Source organism: Gastrolobium bilobum, unplaced genomic scaffold (assembly GCF_033153095.1).
Source record: "Gastrolobium bilobum isolate Gb01-03AN ecotype WA unplaced genomic scaffold, APGP_CSIRO_Gbil_v1 utg3765, whole genome shotgun sequence".
In the NCBI taxonomy this organism is placed as follows: domain Eukaryota; kingdom Viridiplantae; phylum Streptophyta; class Magnoliopsida; order Fabales; family Fabaceae; genus Gastrolobium; species Gastrolobium bilobum.
The window spans coordinates 1-21,880 of NW_026897952.1; the positions used below are offsets into that span (position 1 = coordinate 1).

Genomic DNA, 21,880 nt, shown 5'->3' on the forward strand with positions numbered 1-21,880 from the left:
CCGAGCCGCTCCGGCCATCGTCGGGGATGCTCCAGGCCGCGGAACCTGCGCCACCGCAAGTGAAGGCGGATTAACGGCGATAAACCGTAGCTTAGGGCTTTGTATATCTTGTACACCACCAACCCCTTCTTCATCGTCTTCGTCAACGGTTACGCCATTCCTCTTCTTCTTCTTCTACCTTCTGCTACTACACTGAAGTGTTAGCGAGAGCTCAAAGACCACACCATATTCATATGGGCCTTGGGCCGAATGGTAACTTAAATGGGCCTCCATTTGTGTAGGGCCTTTAACTGCATCTTGTCTTATTTTACACAGTTAAATTTTTTAATTTGAACCATTCAACAGTTTTTGTCGAAGTGTTTCTACTTCTGTATCTTATTTAATTATTTATCAATTATTAATTATTGTTTTATTTGTTTGGTTTATGTTTTCAAAATCTTTTTTATCCATGTGGCTTCTCATTTACCTTACAGTGAAGCACCATGAACTCTCTAATTGCCACTATCCATGCACTCGTTAGCAATTTCTATAGTCCACATTACTTGTGCTTATCTTGTCCTCAATAATTCACCCAGACATCCATATATAAATTTTTTTTCAAGAGTTTTAGGGGGGTCATCCCTAGCCCCCATTTCGGTCCGCCACTGCCTGTGATAAACCATATCTTGAATCATTGGAGGGTAATTTAGTCTGCCAAATACAACGCGTAGAAACCAAATCATGGGAACACACAATATCCACCTTCTAAATGCGAATTATAATTCACAATCACTAGTGTTAAATGGTTGCCGGGGAATAAACGATACCTAGAAAAAATTTACGTTTTTTTTTTCTACCAAACGTGGAAACAAATTATTCTCACTTTCACTTTCCAGGACATCCAAGAAATTACTCCATACCAAACAGCCCCTAAATAACAGTATAAATGTATAAGACCCTGTTAGATAAAGAAAAAAAATACAAATTTTATCAAACGAAGACCTTTCCATAATTAATTATATAAGATTCAATTGTTATATTAAAAAATATATATTTTTCTCTTTATAACTGAACCATATATTACTATTTAATAACATAAAAGCAATCCAAATCCAAATTCTATCCCGAGGAACATTTTTGTGAATGTAAATTTATACATTATTGTAAATTTTGTAAGAAATCGTTAAATTCACAACAAATAAATTGATTTTCTCTTGTCTAAAGTTATGAGTTTTTAGAGGAAGTGATTCCTTTCGTTTATAAATTATCTTCTTGTGTGAAATTTTTGTTTGAAATTATGTTAAATAATTTTTCCTCTTCTTTTATACATTATTCTTTTTAATATATTGCCTTTCTAAATCTTATTATTTTTAATAGAATTTATCCAGTTTATTATTATATATAAATTGCATGCACTTCTTTCGTAAAAGTATACGATTATGAGCATTTCTAACTCATAGTTGTCGTAACTCCGATTCATCCCCACGTCAAATTTTATTTTTTTTCCTCATCGGCTAACTTTAATAGCTCAAATTCTTGCTTATATTGTGTTTAGGTAATAGGTAAGTAGAGAAATAGAAGTAGAAGAGGAATGGAACGAAATTTCTTTACTTAAAAATACATAAAAGGAAAAGAAATTCTCAGGGATTCATTTCAGGGTTTATTACATTTTACATATTTTAAAACGTAAAACGAGGGTTGATTCAAGTAATACATATTTGATTTTGCTTAAGTATAATGTGAATGTTCATTGCTCAAACAAAATTATTTTCCATAGAGAATATCTGTGATTTATTAAAAAAAAAAAAAAAAAAAAACCAAATATACATAGTTGAAAGTTTTTAGATGTTTTTTTAGTTGTTACACATACACTTGAAGGTTTAATTTTGTGAAGATATTCATGACAAATTGACAATAATAACAGACCAAATTAAGTATCTTTATTTAATTTTAATAAATTTAAGGGAAGTTAAAGTTTTTATCAATTTTGTTCCATTCTTTTTATAATTTTATTTCAAATAACAGTGATTGAGTTTTGTTCCATTCTCTTATTAATTTTCCAAAAAAAGGAAAATTTCATTTCATTTATTTGCTTTCCTTCTCATTCTAGCCTACCCTTAACATAAATAAAAAATCAACTTATTCAGTGATGATAAATAGCAACAATACATTATACACAGCAATTCTCATCATGTACTTCAAAAATTAGACACACTTTTCATTACAGCTCCAATTATAAAAGGGAAAAGTGTGTATAATTTTGAAGGATGTAAAGTTGTGTCATTTTAAGAGAGAGAAAGAGATAGATAAAGGAGGAGAGAGAGTTGACAAAAAAAATAAAGTTGTGGGTCCCACCTCTTTGTGAGAGTGAAAAGATGTAAGTTGTGTAATTTAAATGTATAGACACTTTTCCCATTATAAAATGGGACCAAGCTTTGCTGAAAATAAGCTGGGACCCATTGTGCACATTGATTCCAAATTTCCAATTATATAAATCTATGCTCTCTTTTTTTAATTAGAGTTGCTCACTAACTACAACAAAGATTGATTACTCAGCCACTGTTACCAATTGTCTTTATTCGGTTTTGATGGTTTGAAGAAAAGAAAAAAATTACACTGACTAAGTCAATTGAATAAAAAGTTGGACTTGTAGCTATTTTCTCACATCTTAATTCAGCAAATCAAGCAAATAAAATATGTATTTTGAACAAAATTATCTAATCAGCATATTAATATTAAAAGTACAATTTGAGAAAGCCTCCCATTTAAAAATGAGAGCTATACATTGGTGATGACATTCAGCCCCTGCACATTTGCATGCAATGTCATATATAGTCTATATAAATTTATTGCACAACTCATTTTTTCTTAAACGAACACCATGAGAAGATCTAAAGCCTGCAAACTCTGGTGTATCTCTAATGCCAGCTTCTCTATCAATGCTGCATACATAGTGGAGACCAACAAGGAGCTCAACCATTGCAGCTTCAGTTTTTGCTTGGTTTGCAAAGTAAAGAGTCTGAACTAGTAAAACATTTGCTTTCAAAGTAGTATGCTCCCTCTCAAAATTCCTCTCAGAATACCATTTTATCATGTTGTGTGCAAGTGGGGCCAACCATTCTAATATCTGTGTGAGTACCACACTCCATTCTAATGCAAGGTTAGCATCGTGCTTGCTTTTAGCATACCACTTAAGCTTAGCCCTCAGAGCGGTTCTTATAGTGGTTGGTAACATGTTGTATAGATCATCTCTTGTTTGAAGATCAATCAGGTGAGGTGCTGACACTACCCTCTCTATCAATGTGATCACATTTGCATAATGTAGAGCTAAAGCAGCATCACCAAGTGTAGATGGAGCTGGCTTTAATCTACCCTTGAGGGATAGTTTAAAATATATTCTACTTCTGTAAAAGAGAGATGATTGATCCACTGTTTTCATGTTATCAATATTTTTCATATGAGAATCAATCAACCTCATAGAACCACCACTAGTTGACACACGACTCTGTATGACATGAGAATCATTTCCAACCAACTTGCATCCTTTGAAGGACCCAAAATGTTTCAACTGCTTGATTTCTGAACACTGCTTTCTATATAAAGTTTGCTGCTCTTTCTTCTTGCTTTTGCTCTTGTCAACTACAACACCTGAGTTTAACACCGGCCTGCTCCCAGTAGGTTCAGAACAGAATCCATAATGCATAAGAATGGGGAAGGAAAGGGTGCGTGATAGATGATTATTAGTATTCATAGGGAGAGAATCATTTAGTTGCTTTTCAACTGCTAGATGGCTATTTCCAAAGACAAGTATGATTCTCTCTAGAATTGTAAACAATGATCTTGCCAACAACCGAACTATATAGTCATAACTTCTATTCCATGGAGACATGTCTCTCAGATTTTTCACTTGCTGGCGGTGCCACATGACCTTCTTCTGAAACTCTAGCAATTTCACTCGATTACACTCAGGATTCACTTGCATTCTCCTGAAAGTTTGCTCTCTCTCTGCTAGTACATCAAGCTCTTGGGACAATAGTGACATAGCAGCAACAAACTTTTCCATTTTCTTCACCTTCCTCTCCATCTTTTTCCATCTATATTCCCACCCAGACCATTGAAGACAATTTTGACATGGGTTATTAACAAAATGCTCATAACCATGATATACTGGATCCCTGCACCTCTTACCCAACCTTGCAACATACCGTGCTAGAGATTCAAAGTTATTGAGTAACTCATTCAATGCAAGTTCCATCAAGAAATAATCATCATCAGACACCAGCATTTTGACCCCAACAGAGTTCACTATCCATTCTCTCAGACTCATTACCTCACTTTCACCCAAAGAATGCCATAAGTTAACCACCTTAGACATCAAACCCGCAACTTCAAGTGCCAAAATCCCAATTTCTTCCTTGTCATCTGATGCACTCTTGCGAGAGATTGGCCACAAAACACCGAGCCATGTCCCATTCACCGTTTCACCCCCCATTTATATGTATGCCGAATCCAATGGGTACGTTAACCTATTTAACAATCTTAACAGATACACAGTGTCCTGTGTACATGTCATCAAATACATAAACACAAATTAGAAAGTAAAAAACCCTTCTAGATGACACGGAGCATAGTGAAAGATGTAAATTGCAACAATATGAAAATGAAAAACTTCCCATCATTTTTGAACTTCAAGGATCCTAAACCTCTTTTCAAAATTTAAATTTTTTTATTCATACCCTTTATTGTCAATTTATCATTCACCCATGTTTCTCATCATACAAGGAAAAAGGAGGTCCCAAAACTCAACCAAAACCACCAAGATTCAAAATACACACACACATATATATATATATGTAGAGAGAGAGAGAGAGATTAGAAACCTACCCTCCACAAATCTGAAGCGGCATTGAGCTGAAGGAGAAGAAAATGAGCCCTGGAGAGAGAAAGGAGAAGAGTGGAACATCCTAAGCTGAGCGCAGGAATCACGCAGCTGAAACCATAACAAATGGATGTGAGTAAAATGAGAAGAAGATAAGAACATAGTGAGAGAGAAAGAGACAAAGAAAGAGACAGAGAGTACAATAGAAAATACGATCAAACCGAGGTAAGAATAAGGGTGTCCCAAGTTAGGTTTATGCTTTTGGAAAACGTGGATATTACTGTGACAGTTCAGTGGTTCATTGCGTTTGGTAATTGTTGCGGGGTGTAATGTTTATATGTTATATTATAGTAGATAAATTTATCTCCTATACATGGACATAAAAAGTATATAAAAGATCCTTCTTTTTTTTCTTCTTTTTTACATGTTTTTATACAAGTGTAGAAGATAAAATTATCCAAAAAAAAAAAAAAAACATTAACCCCTTCTTATAGTGTGTCTGAAAGTTTGCCACTGCTCTGTGTGTGACCCTTCAGTTTGGTGTTAGGTTGGAGTTTTTGGATTTGGCGACTACTTCGTGAACACTAAGAATTATAGACTAATAGTCCAATGTGGTGACCAGGGGGTTGTCGTGATTGGAGTAGTTGGCATGGGTACGTTATCTAGTCAACTTTTCCGTCGTTTCATTATACCTGGGACGGTTGGGGGATTTTGAGGAGCATATGCCAGTAATGTACGACAACAATGCTGGATGATTTGCATGAACAGAGTGTGTTGGGTATATACCTTAATGCCTCTGATTGAGCAAGTCTTTTGGATTTAATGTTAGCAACTTTGCAAAAGATTGCCCTTATCCACCAACCCTATTTAATGAGAAAATTTTCTCAAATTTCATGCCATTTTATATGGTATTAATAAAATTAAAAAAAAAAAAAAAAAAAAACAATGGAGATTAATTGGCGGAAAAATTGCAAGACACGAAAAGAAATGTCAAAGCAAGACAACTAGTACAAATTCACAAATTGAGTTTATTGGTATTTGCCTTCTTTAAATTTGGCTTTGTTTTGAGTTGCAGCCGCATTCCTGTGAATTTGGATTCATTAATTCCTTCACAACAAGCAGTCAAACACCAGCGGTATAGTGGTAGAATAGTACCATGTCAGGTATGGTTCATATTTTGCATTTAGATGAGGATCTTTATTGGCAAGATCAACAAAAAACTAATTGAGGTCCTGCTTATTGTTGAGTTATTGTATTTATTTTTTTTCTTAGTAGTTTAAACTTAGGTTCATGAATAGTTGTTGTTAGGGATTTCTAAATTCTATTTATATTTCCTTGCAAACCGAGTGACTCATAAGTTGTAACGAGTAACGGTGAGGTGAATATAGTACATACAAGCTAGATGTATCTTACATTAGATGAACCATGGTAAATCACTGTATTGATTTTCTCTCTGCCTTTCTCTTTTCGTTTTTGATTTGTGTGTGTTGTGCGATTGTCGATTTTCAAAATTTAGTATCAAGAGCTTTGGTTCTATGACCGGAGTTCCTGTGACAAATTGAGGTTTCGCGATTTGGGATATTTTTTCTTGGCATAGAGAAAAACTGTGAAATTGATTTGGAGAGGATGTCGATTGGCCAATCACAGATCAAGGTTGAGAAGTTCGAAGGAAACGGGTTCGAGTTATGAAAGCTGAAGATTGAGGCTTTGCTCATTGATGGGGCGGTGTGGTACGTGAGCGAAGATGAGAAGCCATTGTACCAACAAAAATTGTCAATGACGGAATGTAAGAGGAAGACAAGTCGAAGGAGTTAAATGCGTGAACCAGAGATTATTGAAAGGTGTGAAGCCTGATCTGGTTATGCCTGGCAGACAACATTCTCGTGAACGTAACATTTGATAAAACCACGAAGGATCTCTGGACGAAGCTGGGAGGTATCTATCAAAACAAGTCACTCATGAACAAGTTGTTCCTACGAAGGAAGCTGTATAATTTGCGGATGAGTGAAGGTGATTCTTTCTATGCTCATATAAATGAATTCAACAGTGTTTGTGCACAACTCACATCTATAGATGTCAACCTCGATGAGGAAGACAAAGCTTGCACCTTATTGTGTTCACTGCCTAACTCTTGGGAGCACATCATTGTTTCAATTGGTATTGGTGTTAATAAATTATCGTTTGAGACGGTTATTATTGCCTTATTGTCTGAGAAGAAAAGAAGGGTAGTATAGCACCTCACATAATTGAAATATAATATTAAGAGTTAAATCATGAATTAGAGGTTCTAATTAGTGAGAATTCTGAAATTTGGGTTAAAATACCCACTAGGGGTAAAATGGTAATTTGGCAAAAACTACCCAATTTTTAGTCTAACCGGAGAAATACATTATTTAGGCATGGTTAAGTGATTAAAATGATAAATTTTGATTGGAAATGGAATTTGATGAATTTTGATGGTTTTGGAGGGGGGGTGTGCCAAAAATACATAACTAGGGGTAAAGTTTTAATTTCACCAAATTATCGAAAAAATTGATATTCATCTTTTAAAATGCATTTAGTGGACTTTGGTGAATGTTTAAATTTTGATTAAATTATTGATTCATGAATTAAGTGGAGGTTAGTATTGTAAATGACTAGGTTTAAGTGGAGGATAAGTTGGTAATTATACATGTGGGACCCACGTCACTTTAGTGAACAAAGTGGCACATGTCTTAAACGTTTCAAACTCATCTTCTCCCTCATTTTCTAGCTCAAGACTGTGACCTCCATGGTAGTCAGGGCAAAGGACTTGTTTGCTTGATTTCATCCATTTCTAGCCACCAAATCACGAAATGTTAAACATGAAAGTTGTTCCTTAGTGTCTTAAGATCAAAACTCATACCTCTTTTCTTGTTGGGAAGCAATTTTTAGAGAGATATCTCACCGTAAAGAGCTCGAGTTACTCTTCATGTTCTTAGAAAAAGATAATGTTTTTGGATGATTTAATGCATGGAACTTGAAGCATTGGTGTCTAGGAATTGATTTATGGTAAGATTTTTTACTTTCACTTATTCTTTTATATAGATCTAAATTTTGAGACATAAATGAAATGTGTTGGTGGTGGAGGTGATTGGGTAGATTTAATGGCATTACTCGTTCGATGAATGTTGGTTGTATTGACAAATAATCGGTAGAAATCTAATAAAAATTTAAGGGTTGTTGTCTTGACACTTAACCAAATATTTATGATGGAAAAAGTGATGAATTTAATGAAGGAATTTAAAGTTGGATGATGGATATGATGGTGAGTTGTTGGAGACATAAATGGTGTGATTGAATGATGATTTAAGACACTTGAATGTTGAGAAAATCCTTTAGTTGTTAGCATGTATACCCCCCAGCCATATGCATGAATTTTGAGGAAAAATGTTGTAAAATGTGTTTTGGCTTGATGGATGAGTGTGTTGGTGTATTGGTAGTATGGTTGGCATGATTAAACATGAAGTAAGAACCTATAAATGAATGGAAATCCTCTTAGCACCCTTGAAGCATGCCCTCGTCCTTGTGGGTCCAAATTGGGGAAAATGTTGTTAAAATTGTGTTGATGGGTATTGATGGTGTGCCATGATGTTGTGGGATCTTAACGGAGCTATAAGGTTGGTTGAAATGAATTAAAGACAAAATGTTGACATTCTAAGAACTTATGGTCGAAAGCATGGTTGTGTAGGGAGGAACTTTATTGTGTTTTTCTTGTAACTTGTATGACATGTAATTGATCATATATTTGTATGATTTTGTAGGTTAAAACCTTTGGATCTTATTGTGGAGGATTAAGCATTGGAGCTTCACCTTGGGAAGCCTTTGGTCTTTGACTCAAAGGATTTTGGTAAGTTGATGGCTTACTTTGTTGTGTACTTGTATGATTGATAGCTATTTGAGTCAATGTGATTCAATGGTAATTGTTGGAATGACTACTTTGTGCAGGAATTTTTGTGAAATAAGGTTGTGAGCTTTCTTGTCGAGCAAGGAAGCAAGGCTTGGAGGAACCTTTGTCAGGTAAGCTTCTTGTCCTGGGATAAATCACATTGTATGTTCCACCATGCCTATTGGGATAATGGTTGAAAATTATTATCTGTGATAATGTCTATTATAGTATATTCATGCATTTTGGATTGTTGTGTGATATATATACCTGTATCTCTGGCCAGTAGATTGCATGATTGTGGGGACTTCCACTAGATATATCTCCTTGAGGGAGTTTCAGTTGGCGTGTGCCTTAGAGATGTTATTTGTTGGGAGCACTCTAGGAAGTCTCGGGAGTTATATATGGGGTCTTGAACGATATCCTTGTGTGGATGTTCTTGGATTTGTTCCTAGTTAGATTGTGTTTATTGTATGTTGTATTGTATTGTTGTTATCACTGTGTGCACTTTGAGTGAACCACTGGGTGGAGTGACCCTCCAAGACCTTTGGTTTACTAAGATTGTCAAATCTCACCTCATGTTTAGGGGACCATATTTTAGGTACTGCTGAGCCTGCTGAAAGAGCTTTAGGCAAGAGGCCCACTTAGGGATCAGTTGTGGACATATGGAGTGCATGATGTTATTTGGCTTTTTAGAGTTAATTATATTGATGCACATTGTAGTTACTCATTTTGGGCATTGGACTTAGTGTATGAACATTTGATATTGCATGACTCGATATGTATCATGCCTAGATTAAGTTCATGAATTATTTTAGCTATGTTCATGAATTATTTTGGCTAAGTTCAAGTGATTATGGATTCTAGTATTTTGTATAGGTGGTAATCATAATGTAATAGTTATATTTTGGTAGTGGATGTAAAAATAACTATGTATACTTTGAGGTTCTTGGTTATGTAATTATTGATGTATGTGATGGAAGGGCTTAAGCCTATTTGGATAATTGATGTTGTGTATTGATTATGAATGCTTAAATTGGATGATGAACTTGTGATGGAAAATGTATTAACGGGATTTAGTGAAAGTAGCAAGTATGGAAAATGTGTATCTTGTAATCCAAAAAATTTGTGATTAATGACTTGACTCCTAAGTAATAAACATATTATGCATTGTGATGAAGGATGTAAGTGCACAAAGGTTTGTTGTACCTTTGGATGTCATTCCATGTGAATTAAGTACAAAATTGAAGAAAGAAAATTAATTGTAAAATAAAAGAGGTGTTGTCAAAATTTCTAGGAAATGTAGTGAAATGACCTATAAATTTGGAAAATCATATCTCCCTCAATTCTTAGTCAAATGAGGCATGTGAGCTATCATTTTAAAGCTTATGATGTCCCCTACATTGTCCTAAATTATGAGTTGTAGGACATGCTCAATTTCCAAATAAGTGATGACTGCCCAGTTTTGCGAATTTGAGTGCAACCTCTGTCTGCCATTTTTTAGATTCTATATCTCTTTCATTTCTTACCAAAATCAAGCTTATGATATATCAAATTAAAGGTCTAGGTGTCTAATATAACCTATTAAAACTTGAGAGCAAACAGATTGGTAGGACTTCTGCAATCGCAAAAATAGTAAAGGAACTCAGATGCCCTATCCGCTGTCTGTTGACAAATAACTTACGGCAAACATTGTTGGAGAGGTGGCCTCAAACTCAAGAGGGGGGTGAATTGATTTTTAAAAATACTTTCACAAGATGTCTCATTTTCCTACTTGAAAACGAATTTCTTGAGTTTATATGATTTAGCACAAGTAAAGTTTAAAGAATAGAAATTAATACAAGCAAATAATATGCAAAGTATGAATTCAAATATGCTCAAGTGTTCTAACATTGCTTAAGTAAAAAGATAAAGAGTTAGAGAGATTGCAAACAAGATATATCTTGGTTCGGTCACCACCACCGTGACCTACATCCAGATTAAAGCTGCTCGATTAACTTTCCACTAATGGTCAAGCTTCAAGGGTGCTTCATGTAACAGCCCGTTGTACACCGGTATTGTTAACATTAATTATGATATTAAGCGCAGTTACAATCACAGCAATTCATTTATAAAAATGCGAGTAAACTTTTTCCGTTTATTACGCGAGCATTTAAAATAGTAAAAAGCGTAATAAATAAAAGTTGTGACCGTAACTGTAAAATATATGCGGAATAATTATTTAAACTCCTTTTATATCATATATTACCTCTCTCAAGTCACTAAGGGGTTCCCATAAACCCACTTAGCTAAAATCTCATATTTACGTTTTCTACCTATCCGAACATGGTTCGGTCTTTTATTTTCTGCGGACAAACCGCATTCTACAAGCCTCTCATATTTTAGTATTGTATTCTAGACTTAATTAAATTTCTAGGAAGCTATCACACGAGTCATAAAATTTTCGTTTGCTCTGGATATCGCCGTTTGAAGTTGGACAAGCAAATCTGCCAGCAAACCTCAAAATGGCTCCAAACAGACTTCACTCAATCAATTATTCTAGAAAATCCACTCAACCAATTGCTCTCAAATTTTTATACAACAAACTAGACACCTCAAGATTCAATTTGACATATCATACACCTAATTTGACCAAGAAACTAAGCGGGAATAAATTTCCCAAACTAGCTCTAGGTCAGCCACATGTGCAGTGGCCAAATGAGTAGTCCGTGATCACTGCCTTCTACAGGCCTACGCTCAAAGCATAATTTTCTCAAATTTTAACACAAGATAGAGGACATCTCAAGCTTTAAAATGGAATATGGCACGTCCCCATCGGATTTCTGTGGAGGGAGATATGCTCTCCCAAAATTCGCCTAAATTCTGCCAATTTCTAGAAAATTCGCCAAAGTTTCCTTTGTTTTTCCAATAAATCCCAAATTTACAAATGTGTTCTACAACCTCAAGTGTACCTAATAAATCATTGGGTGGAACATAAGGACCAGCAATGCCTTAGTGCTCTTACAACCCTTCACAGTTTATATTCAATTTAATCAATATACATCATTCATGCTTACTTTCTTAATTTAACTCATTTCAGTCACAAAGTCCCATTTGCATGCATTCTTTGAATCGTAAAGTATCATTCATATCCTAGAATAGGCCTATTGCCCTTTCATCATATTACATACTTCATGGTTACATCAATTCTCCATATTACAATTTATAACTTCAAGTAGACATATTACAATCTTCCTTCAAATATTCAAAATAAATACTCTAAAATAAACATGATAAATCAAGACTAAACTTAGACAAAATACATCATAAACAAAATGATAACCATAATCCTAATCATATGCATTGTTCATGATCTAAGTCTAGCTTAGGCCCACTGGCCAACAAAATGCAAAATAGGTAGTCCTACGTCTACATCATCCTACGAGCTTCTTGCTCGCCGCTCCAACACCATTGTTACCTCCTGAAATAAAGTTCCCAAAGCGGGGTGAGATATACGAATATATCTCAGTAACCCAGAGGTTCTGGAGAATACTCCTTCCAATGGTTCACTTCGATGCATATAAATAATGTAACATAACATTTGAAAACGGGCTAAAGCAAGGGATTTAGTGAAAAAGATGAGCATAGGGATACAAAATACGACGAAGCTGGAATGGTCAATGTCAAAACCACGCAACGTCCAGCCTGTTGGCTCGGCATATATAAGCCTATGGGTTTCAAACCAAGGCGTGTTCCCAGAACATAAACCAATGCACCCTCCATCCATATTCACCCGAGACTTCCTAGTGTTCTCCTATCCGGATCACACACCACGACCCCAGGTCAACTGGAACTCCCTCTCGGAGACCTATCCAGTGGAAGTCCATAACACCCGAAGGCAAACAGTCTACTGGCCAGAGACACGGTACATCCTATGTACCACCACACATACAATATGCATGAACATGTTATCCTATATTATTTACATACACTTCCTACCATTACCCTCGACAGGTGTAACACCCCGTATATATCCGGCAATGTTATCATAATATCGTATTAAGCTGCGCTTAATTAAAGATGCGGATTTACTTTTTCTTTTCAATTATGATGCCATTAACATTACCAACTTGCTTAATAATCAATTAATCAAACATCGCATGTATGTAATTGTAATATGAATGTGGCTCTAGTCACGGAGCTACAACAATGTAGACCGGACCATCTAACAGTTTATACAACTCCAATCTAAAAGTACTAACGGAAAGTGTCATGGACAATCCCCATGCTCACTCAAATAAGGCAACATGCCCAACATCAGTCTCAACAACAACATATCATAAATAGCGGAAAACATAAACAACATCCTAAATCCAGTCATGCTAACAAATAAGCAGAAACAACATAATAAGCTAAGCTCCGGCCTCCTGCCGCCTGAGGCATCAGTACCCATACTACCTAATCCTGAAATAAGCATTCCGCAAATGTGGGGTAAGATCTCTAATCTAGAAATCTCAGTAAGTCAGTGAGTCCTCAAGGATCTTCCACCCCAAGCTCACTTACATGTGCAATATAAGTTCAAAAGCAGTTTATCATTTATCATTTCTAAAACAATGCAATGCAGCAGATAATCATGCCATGTATGTCAATACTAATCTACTGGCCAGAGACAGTGCAGGTATACGTCTATCACCTACACACCGTGCAAGTACCACTTGCATTCACCCCGGTACACCGTCTTGTATAGCGCTACATACTCAGACTTCCCGTCAAGATGAAACAACACATGCATATTAAAAGCCATTACATGTAAAGTTCAATTAACATATCAAATATCCAAAAGCATGTATACAACATGCATAAACCATACCCCCATGGGACATGGTGGAACCACAACATGGCTAAACCGAGGACACGAAAGCTTACCTCGCAAGCTAGCTATCCAATAACCAAGAGTCCACAGCTCAACGTCCAAACACAGCAGATTCACAATCTGTTATAGACCAACATTATATTAATAAACATGTACCACATGCATTCAACTTAAAGACAACGCCTTTCATTACGCTTTATGTCTTGAGGCTTCTCACCAAGCCATAAGCCCTTAATCACTTGATTCTGACTTAGTTTAATTAAAACAGAAGTTCAACTTCCTCAATCTAGGGTCCACAAACCCCCAATACCCTATTGTCCTCAAAGCACAGCTACTGTTCTTCAAAATCCCAGAATATCCGGATATTCCTTGGGGCATATCCGGATATCTCATTGGCAATATCCGGATATCCAGAATCCCATATCCGGATATCCAATATCCGGATATCCAAATCCCATATCCGGATATCACATATCCGGATATTCATCGGGCAGATATTCAGATATTTCACGACAGAATGCAGAAACTGCATTTCGTGAAGATATCCATCAAGGTTGGGTTTTTAACGATTTTAAGCACCTAAACATGCATTTCTAGGTGTGTTCAACATTACCCAACAACAAGCAATCATCTTTTAGCCTTTAGATGCATCAAGGTACCATTTTTAAGTTCAAAGACTCAAGACCAAAGGTGACAAGGCTTACCAAAACTCAACCAGCCAACAAGAGGTGCTCTTGGAGCTCAAAAGGTCACTCCAAGGTTCTCTCTCTCTGCACACGAAAATGGTATACCAAGGTGGTCCTTTTACTCAACAAGAAGGCTCCTTTAAGCCTCAAAACCCAATGAGCAAGGAGGCACTCCACCCAAACCCCAACTCAGAACACAAACAGCCCACAAACAGTGGCCAAACCTCAAGCACAGCACCCTCACACCCTCTCAAGATGTTTCCCAAGTGAAAGGAAGAAGAAAAATCAAGAAAGATCAAGACTTGGTTCAAGAATGGAAGGAAAGGCCAATAGAGCAGTCACCAAGCAGCTGGTCAGCTCCCTCTCACGTTGGTTTTCTGTTTTCTAGGGCTATGTGCCCTTAAAATGGGTATTTATAGCCCAAGCCACTTAAACACACAGTATTAACTTTAATTGCTACGCTTAGCATTTTAATCCCAAACTTTGGATTATGAAACTACATAATTTTCTAAGATTTATCATATTTTTCTTATAATTTTTTGAGCACATTTGCGGTACGCGCTTTTCCAAGCCAGTACCGATTTCTAGCACCAGTTCTCATTATCTGGACTTGAAACTCGTTTTACAAGTCCTACATATTATTCTAGTAATTTACATGCACTTACTTTAATTTTTCGGGACACTTTTTTGGTACTCATTTATACCGACTAGCAGAACCGGTATCTGCACTTTTCTTCCGAAAAGCGACTTTCAGCAATATTACCCACTTACTATAATTATTAAAGCCTCATAATAATTATTAGGGTCAATTATGGAATCATTTCCTATTTTCTCGTAATTTATTAATTAAATTCCTTAATTAACGGTGCGGGTTCTTACAACAGGCATGGTGGAACACACAAGGGGATCAAACCCCAGTACAAAAGAGGTTACCTGTATAATCCTCTCCCACAGCTCCAACATAATATATTTTTTCCGAGCTAGGTACACAAACAGAATGCCTACACAGAGGACATTCTCAATTAACTTTTCATTCACCAACACATGCAATCAACAAGTACGTATGCACGGTTCCAAATGACTTACCTCAATCCCTTTTGGTCCAGGTCCAAGGGCAACCAACTGAGCTCACGGTTCAAGGTTCAAATCCGCGGAAGGTAACCTACAACGACCATATACGGATCGTCAAAACACGGTAAACCATCAAATTCACAAAACGTCAAAATCCTCCGCTACACAATGGTAGGTTCGGCCTTTATAGTGTTAAATCACAATTTATTTATTTTTATTTTCTTTTCATTTTTCTTTATCATCCTAAGGCTGCCACAATGTCATTTTAGGTCCCACTTTCCATTTTAGACCATCCTAACATCATTTTGCCATTTAATTCACTCTAGGTTCAATTTCCAATTCTACACAACCAACCACTTTTTTCTTTGATTTTCAAAGCATCCAACCATCTCACAACCCTTCTAATTACCATTTAACAACCCAACATATTAATCAACAACATAAAAACCCCCAATTTTCCTCTCTTTGGTTGAAATCTCCAAGGCCACCAACCAATGATTATCCAATTCAATTCAACATTCCCAAACATCATACAATATCATAATCCATCCATACAAATACTCAACAACTCAATTACACAATCCTACCAGCAATCTCAAACACAAAGTCTTGAATTTCCATCATGAATTTTGCGTAAGTTACCAAACATTTCATCAATAATTTTTATTGCATTTATCACTCTAAAACATATTTATCTAAAAAAAAATTTCATTTGAGCTCTCTAACAACATCAATCACACAAATCAATTCTAGGGTTCATGAATTTAAATCCAATAAATTAATCCATGAAAGGTGTTGAAACTTACCCACGATCAAGTCACAAGACTCCCCCTAGTGATCTCCAAGCAATGGCTTTTGCAATCAACTCCAAAATCACAAAATCCTTCAAAATTTCGTGGCTTACTTTGCCCATTTTCTCACAAATGAGAGGGTTTCAAGGGAATCTAATCGGTGGGATGTGTTCGGTGTTGATTTCCAACAACTTTGCTCACAAACTTTTCTTGATTTTGAGTAGTATTGAAGGAGTTATGAGATAAAGAAATTTTGAAGCCAAGCTTCCTTCTCCACCAATGGTGGTTGCTGGTTTGGGTGGGGGAAGGAGAGAGAAAGACCAGATTTTTATGTTGTCCAAGGTGGCCAAGTCCACTTAAGTGAGGTGGACCCCACCGCCACCTCACGCGATTTCAAACTAATTCAAATCTTCCTTCGATTCCACTAAACGTCCATAATTTCATAAACTATATAGAAACTCTAATTTTTAACATTAACCATTGTCCTTTAATTACCCTTGATAAGATGAATTCGGAGTTTTTCGGTCGTTCGGAGAAATTGCAGTTTTAAGCTGTTACGCGCGCTGTGGGCACGCTTCCCTAAACTCACTAATTTCCGTCAATTTCCATCAGAAATCATATTTCCTAGTCCTATAAACCATTTATAACTTGTATCCAAACTTAGAGCTCAAAACTCAATCGGCACGCTTTACGGTGCAACTGTATCGCAGTATTTTTACCTGGTAAAAACACTATTCACCGAATTTTTCGAAACTTGCCTAACCACTCAATTTTTCATTCTGAATCCATTTCCAAGGTTATTTTTATCATTTGAGACTTCCTACTCAATTTTACCTTCCTAGGGTTACGTGTTTGGCTAATTACGTTTTACCCTTCCTTTGTATTTTGGCCTTAATTTCAGGATTTTCACTAATCATACCCTTTAATCCACATTTAATATACAATTACATGTTTTAGAATTGCGAGGTGTTATACTTGACAAACCACTACAACCTTCAAAATTTTTGATTCTTGAAACCCTTACACTTCCACTCACTTTCTTAGGCTACGAGTAACATTTTCACTAGTGTCTCACTACCCTCAACTCAAATAAACAGAAGAAGAGTGTTTAGAAATGGATTTGTACTTTTAAAGTACAGATTATACAAGTTGAAGCTTATGGGTATTGATCAATGACACAAGAATGAAGCTCAAAGGAGTTTTATGATTAATATGAGTAAGAACAAGTAATGAATGTGTTTGATTCAATGAGAATAATCAAGAATGATTGTAAAATCAATGGAACAGTAATTCTTAATGTTCTGAATCACAATAAATGAGTTTATATAAGTGTTGGTACGAAACTAGCCATTTATAGCCGTTGAAATGCTTACTGCCCAGTAAATATTCGAATACTTTTCGTGAAGTATCTGAATACTTCATCAAGTAATCGAATACTTTTCTTAAGGCATTCGAATACTTTGTTCATAGCACAAGTATCCGAATACTTTCTTGACATAACTTAAGCATTGCAGTTTTTAGAGTTGTAAAGCATTTCGACTTGCCTCTAATCACTTTTAGTGCACTTCCTTGACTTGATAAAAAATTTTGAGGCTACGAAATGTGTCAAGGGTCTTTTTCATGAGTTATTTAAAAAAATTCAAGTGATTAGTGTCATGGATAATGCATGCACGAAATTAAGTATCTTTTGAGCTCGTTTATGCACCATTAATCAATTACCTTTACATTCAGATCTAAGCCCCAAGGATATACCACAATCTTGCTCATGTGAGTTGATGGTTTTGCTTCATTTGTCTTGTTGAATTGCTTCCTTGGACTTTTTGTGAGTTGTATTATCCTTGATGTTGCTTCCAAGCTTGTTTGTTATCATCAAAACTCTTGTATAATTGAACCTTTCATTTTGAGTGCATTAGTTTCACAAATATATCTAGAGTTATACAACTCCAAACTAGGCTTATGATACCTTGTTGAAAAGCTTAGAGAGTCTATATTAACATACTCGAAGATAGAAATTTATGGATATGTAGTCCATTCCTAGTTTTGATAAAACTGAAGCTAACTCTGGTTTGGGAAATGTAAAATTGTGTAATTGAACTTTGTTGGTTTATGGGAATCATATATATTGTATGATGTTAAGCACTAGAATTTATGATCCCGCAATTGTCTTTGGTTATAATCACAGTTTGGAGTTTTGCTAAATACAGTGTTTTAAAAATGTAAACGTTGTTAAAAAGGAAAAAAATTTGTCGTATTTTAATTAACTTTTACGATTGTAAATGCGCTTAATATCATATGTGATGATAACACACCGGTCCGATAACGGGGTGTTACAGGTAGGTTCTGAAGGTACCAGTAATGAGGCTATAATTGTTAAAGGGATGAGTGTTGATAGATTAAAATATGGAAGAGGAAAATCGAGGGGAATGTCAAAGTCCCGTGATAAATCTGAAGAAAGGTGTTGGAGGTGCAAACAGGTTGGGTACTTGAGAAGGAATTGCAAAAACAAAAGTGTGGGTCCTGAGAGGTGGGATGACCACCACCTTTAAATTCTGGTGCAAAGAATGATGATAGAGATAGCACAGGGGACCTGTACATGGCATTTGATAGTCATAGCAACTTCAATGACTGGATCATTGATAGTGGAGCATCTTTTCATATGACACCTTATAGGGAGCGGTTCTGCATTTATGAACCATATTCTAGCGGTACAATCAAAATGGGAGATGACACGACTCATGCTATTATGGGGCATGGGAAGGTAAATATAACAACCCATACATTTAAGATTTTAAAATGCCATGTGAATATTAAATTTAATAAGCTCTTAAAAAGAAAGCTTTGCAAGTATGGAATAAATAAGCCTTTTATATGGATATTAATAAGTAAATCATGTGAGAAACATGATGTTGTAAATAAGAATGTATTTCATGCTAAGCAAGCCATCTAATAATTAACGATAAGAATTATTGGAATTTAATAAGTATATGATTAATTAGGAAATGATTAATATTATTTTAATAATTAGACAAATGAAGTCTAATTATAATTTTAAGACTTTAAATAAACAGTATGAAAAATTTATAGATTTAAAGTGTTGTAAATTAAATAGATGATGTATGGATGAATTTATAGAAAATAAGTTAATGTGTTCTATATGATAACAATTAGAAAAGTAAATAAGTAAATATTACTTGTATAAGTAATTAATTATGAAATGTAATTTAACTTAGTGAAATGTATATTTATTTTAGATGCACATGTGTTTTTCATGTAGCTTAATTTATTGATGTGAACCAAGTTAAATTATGAAATTTAAGAAAGTTTATAGGAGTTTTTAAATGAGATAAGTTAGTAAGTTAAAAAGGTTAGTAGATAAAATACCAAAGTAAAAAGATAAATATTCATTAGTGGTTTCATTTATGGGTTTTATAAGAGTTATGTTGTAGGAAAAATGATTTTGTAATGTTATAGAGATTCGTTTTGCGTGCCGTAATTTCTTTTTTTCTTTTTTCTTCAAAAAGTGTGGGGCCCACAAAATGTTGTGTGTGTAGGAAAATTTGTTGTGTCATGTTAAATGACAAATGCAAATCCCTTCATTTATATATGTCGCTAAACCTCTTTCTTTCTAAGTCACGATGCCATCTCCTTTCTTCTTCTTCTTCTTGAGGCTGTGAGTGTCTTCAAGAGAAAGGGCAAGTTAGAACCACTAGTTTTACTTAGTTTTAGGTGAAGAGTTCTTCATGAAAGTTGTAGGTTAGGATCTTAGAAAAAAGACCCAAGTGATAGAACCTTAAGCTTTGTGTGGTAAGAAATCTCTCTCCAAGTGCAGCGCACCAATGCTGTCTATGTGATTTGGAAGGAGCTTCTGGCATGTCTACTTGTTGGGTTATGTTCTCTAGCATCTAGTGAAGTGATTCAAGGGATTATACCTCTTCTTTTGTGGTAGTATTCATGGCTAGAAATTAGTTTTAGAATGTTATTTTGATGAATTTCTATGAAGTTTTATGATGGTATATGTTGGGGTTTTAGTAGTAAATGAATTGTTGTTGATTGGTTGTTGAATTTTTTGTATAAAGATGATTAAATCTGAAAATTGATGGATTTTTGAAACCCTATATGATTCAGCCATAGCAAGAGTAAACATGCACACCAAGTGTTTGTGGAATTGTCTAAAAGCAGATGAGGATTATGACATAAATATATTAAATACCTTTTATAACATAATTTTATGTAATTTTAATTTTTTCTCACTTATTTATTAGTTTTTATTTTAAATTATTAAAAAAAATTAAAAGTCATTATTTTAAATAAAATTCATTAAAGTACATAAAATAACTTACAAGTAAAACAAGCCTTGGAGCAGCAGTAAGATTGTTTCTTGTGATCGAAAGGTCACGGGTTTAAGTTTATGAAATATTCTCTTTGCAAAATTATAAAGGTAAGGATGCGTACAATTGTCCCTCACCCTTACCCCCTCCAAGTTAAGGAGCCTTGTGCATCAAGATTTCCCCTTTTTACATAAAATAACTTATAAATTTTTTCAAAATAAATTTTTTTTATATCTTCACTAAATTTTTAAAAATAAGTTTTAAATGATTTTTAATATTCATACATATAACATGACAAAAACAATTTGAACAAAATTAACACGATGTCTACCAAAAAACAAAAAAATTTACACAAAAAAATAACTCATAGTCACATGTAAGACAAAATAAATGAAGGGTTTTATAAGAGTTATGTTGTAGGAAAAATGATTGTGTAATGTTATAGAGATTCGTTTTGCATGCCGTAGTTTTTTTTTCTTCTTCAAAAAGTGTGGGCCCCACAAAATGTTGTTTGTGTAGAAAATTTTGTTGTGTCATGTTAAATGACAAATGCAAACTCCATAAATGAAATAATTATTAACTATGTCAAGCACATTGCATGGTTGGTTGATGGTTCTATTGGTGGCGATGGTGTTGATTGGTGACGACAATGATAATAGCAATGGTGTTAGTTGGTGGTTGATGATGGTGGCGGCAGCGGCAGGTGAACAATAGCTGTGGATTCTCTTCAAGGAGATAAATGGCAACTTTCAGGAGAAGAGTTTTATATCTTATTATTTTTCCTAATTCAAGCCCCCTAAAGGGCTACTAAAATAATAAAACGAGTGAATAAGAGAAGCTTACCGTATCAAGTTGCTCACCAAACTATAAATAAAGGAAAAATATACTCTCTTATGTTGTAGGAGAGTGTTTTTCTCTTCTACACATACATTAATTTTTGTGTTACTTTTTTATCTTTTTTTTTTTATAAGTGGGTGGGTCCCACATATGATTGTCTCTATAATATGAGAGATCATCTCTCCTATTGCATGAGATTAATAAAGCCCATAAATAAAAACAAGATATGATAGCATATCATATTCTAAACCCACTACAATGTACATCGAATTGGCCCTAAATAACAAAATGGTCCATCGCAAGAGGCAAATGTATCCTTGTACTTTGTAGCTTCAAGTGTTGTGATGATCTTATTGTGTTGCTTATTGTTTTGTCCGTACGTAAAAATTTCTAATGGCAATAGAAGGGTTAATCTCAAAGTAATAATTATAAGATTCTTTACTTATAAAAAAAAACGACCAAGTATATATCATGGACTAAATATCTTTTTTAATTTATTTGAGATTTGAACTTAACATTTCTAATAAGGAAAAATGATAATTTAGCATGGCTT

General features: G+C 34.9%; 1 protein-coding gene across 1 annotated transcript; it reads right to left on the reverse strand.

Annotated features, from left to right (window-relative positions):
• Positions 1-2,745: 2,745 nt before the first annotated feature.
• Positions 2,746-5,072, reverse strand: LOC133311668 (protein PSK SIMULATOR 1-like). The gene is made up of 3 exons (XM_061512745.1): positions 5,060-5,072; positions 4,864-4,969; positions 2,746-4,537 (listed from the first exon to the last, which is right to left on the reverse strand). The coding sequence occupies exon 3, from the start codon at positions 4,469-4,471 to the stop codon at positions 2,816-2,818; it is 1,656 nt and encodes a 551-aa protein (XP_061368729.1). The 5' UTR covers positions 4,472-4,537; positions 4,864-4,969; positions 5,060-5,072; the 3' UTR covers positions 2,746-2,815.
• Between the last annotated feature and the right edge of the window lie 16,808 nt (positions 5,073-21,880).

What these genes read in the sequence shown, in the direction of transcription:
- LOC133311668 (XM_061512745.1), bottom strand. Translation starts at nt 4,471, where the DNA reads ATGGGGGGTGAAACGGTGAATGGGACATGGCTCGGTGTTTTGTGGCCA.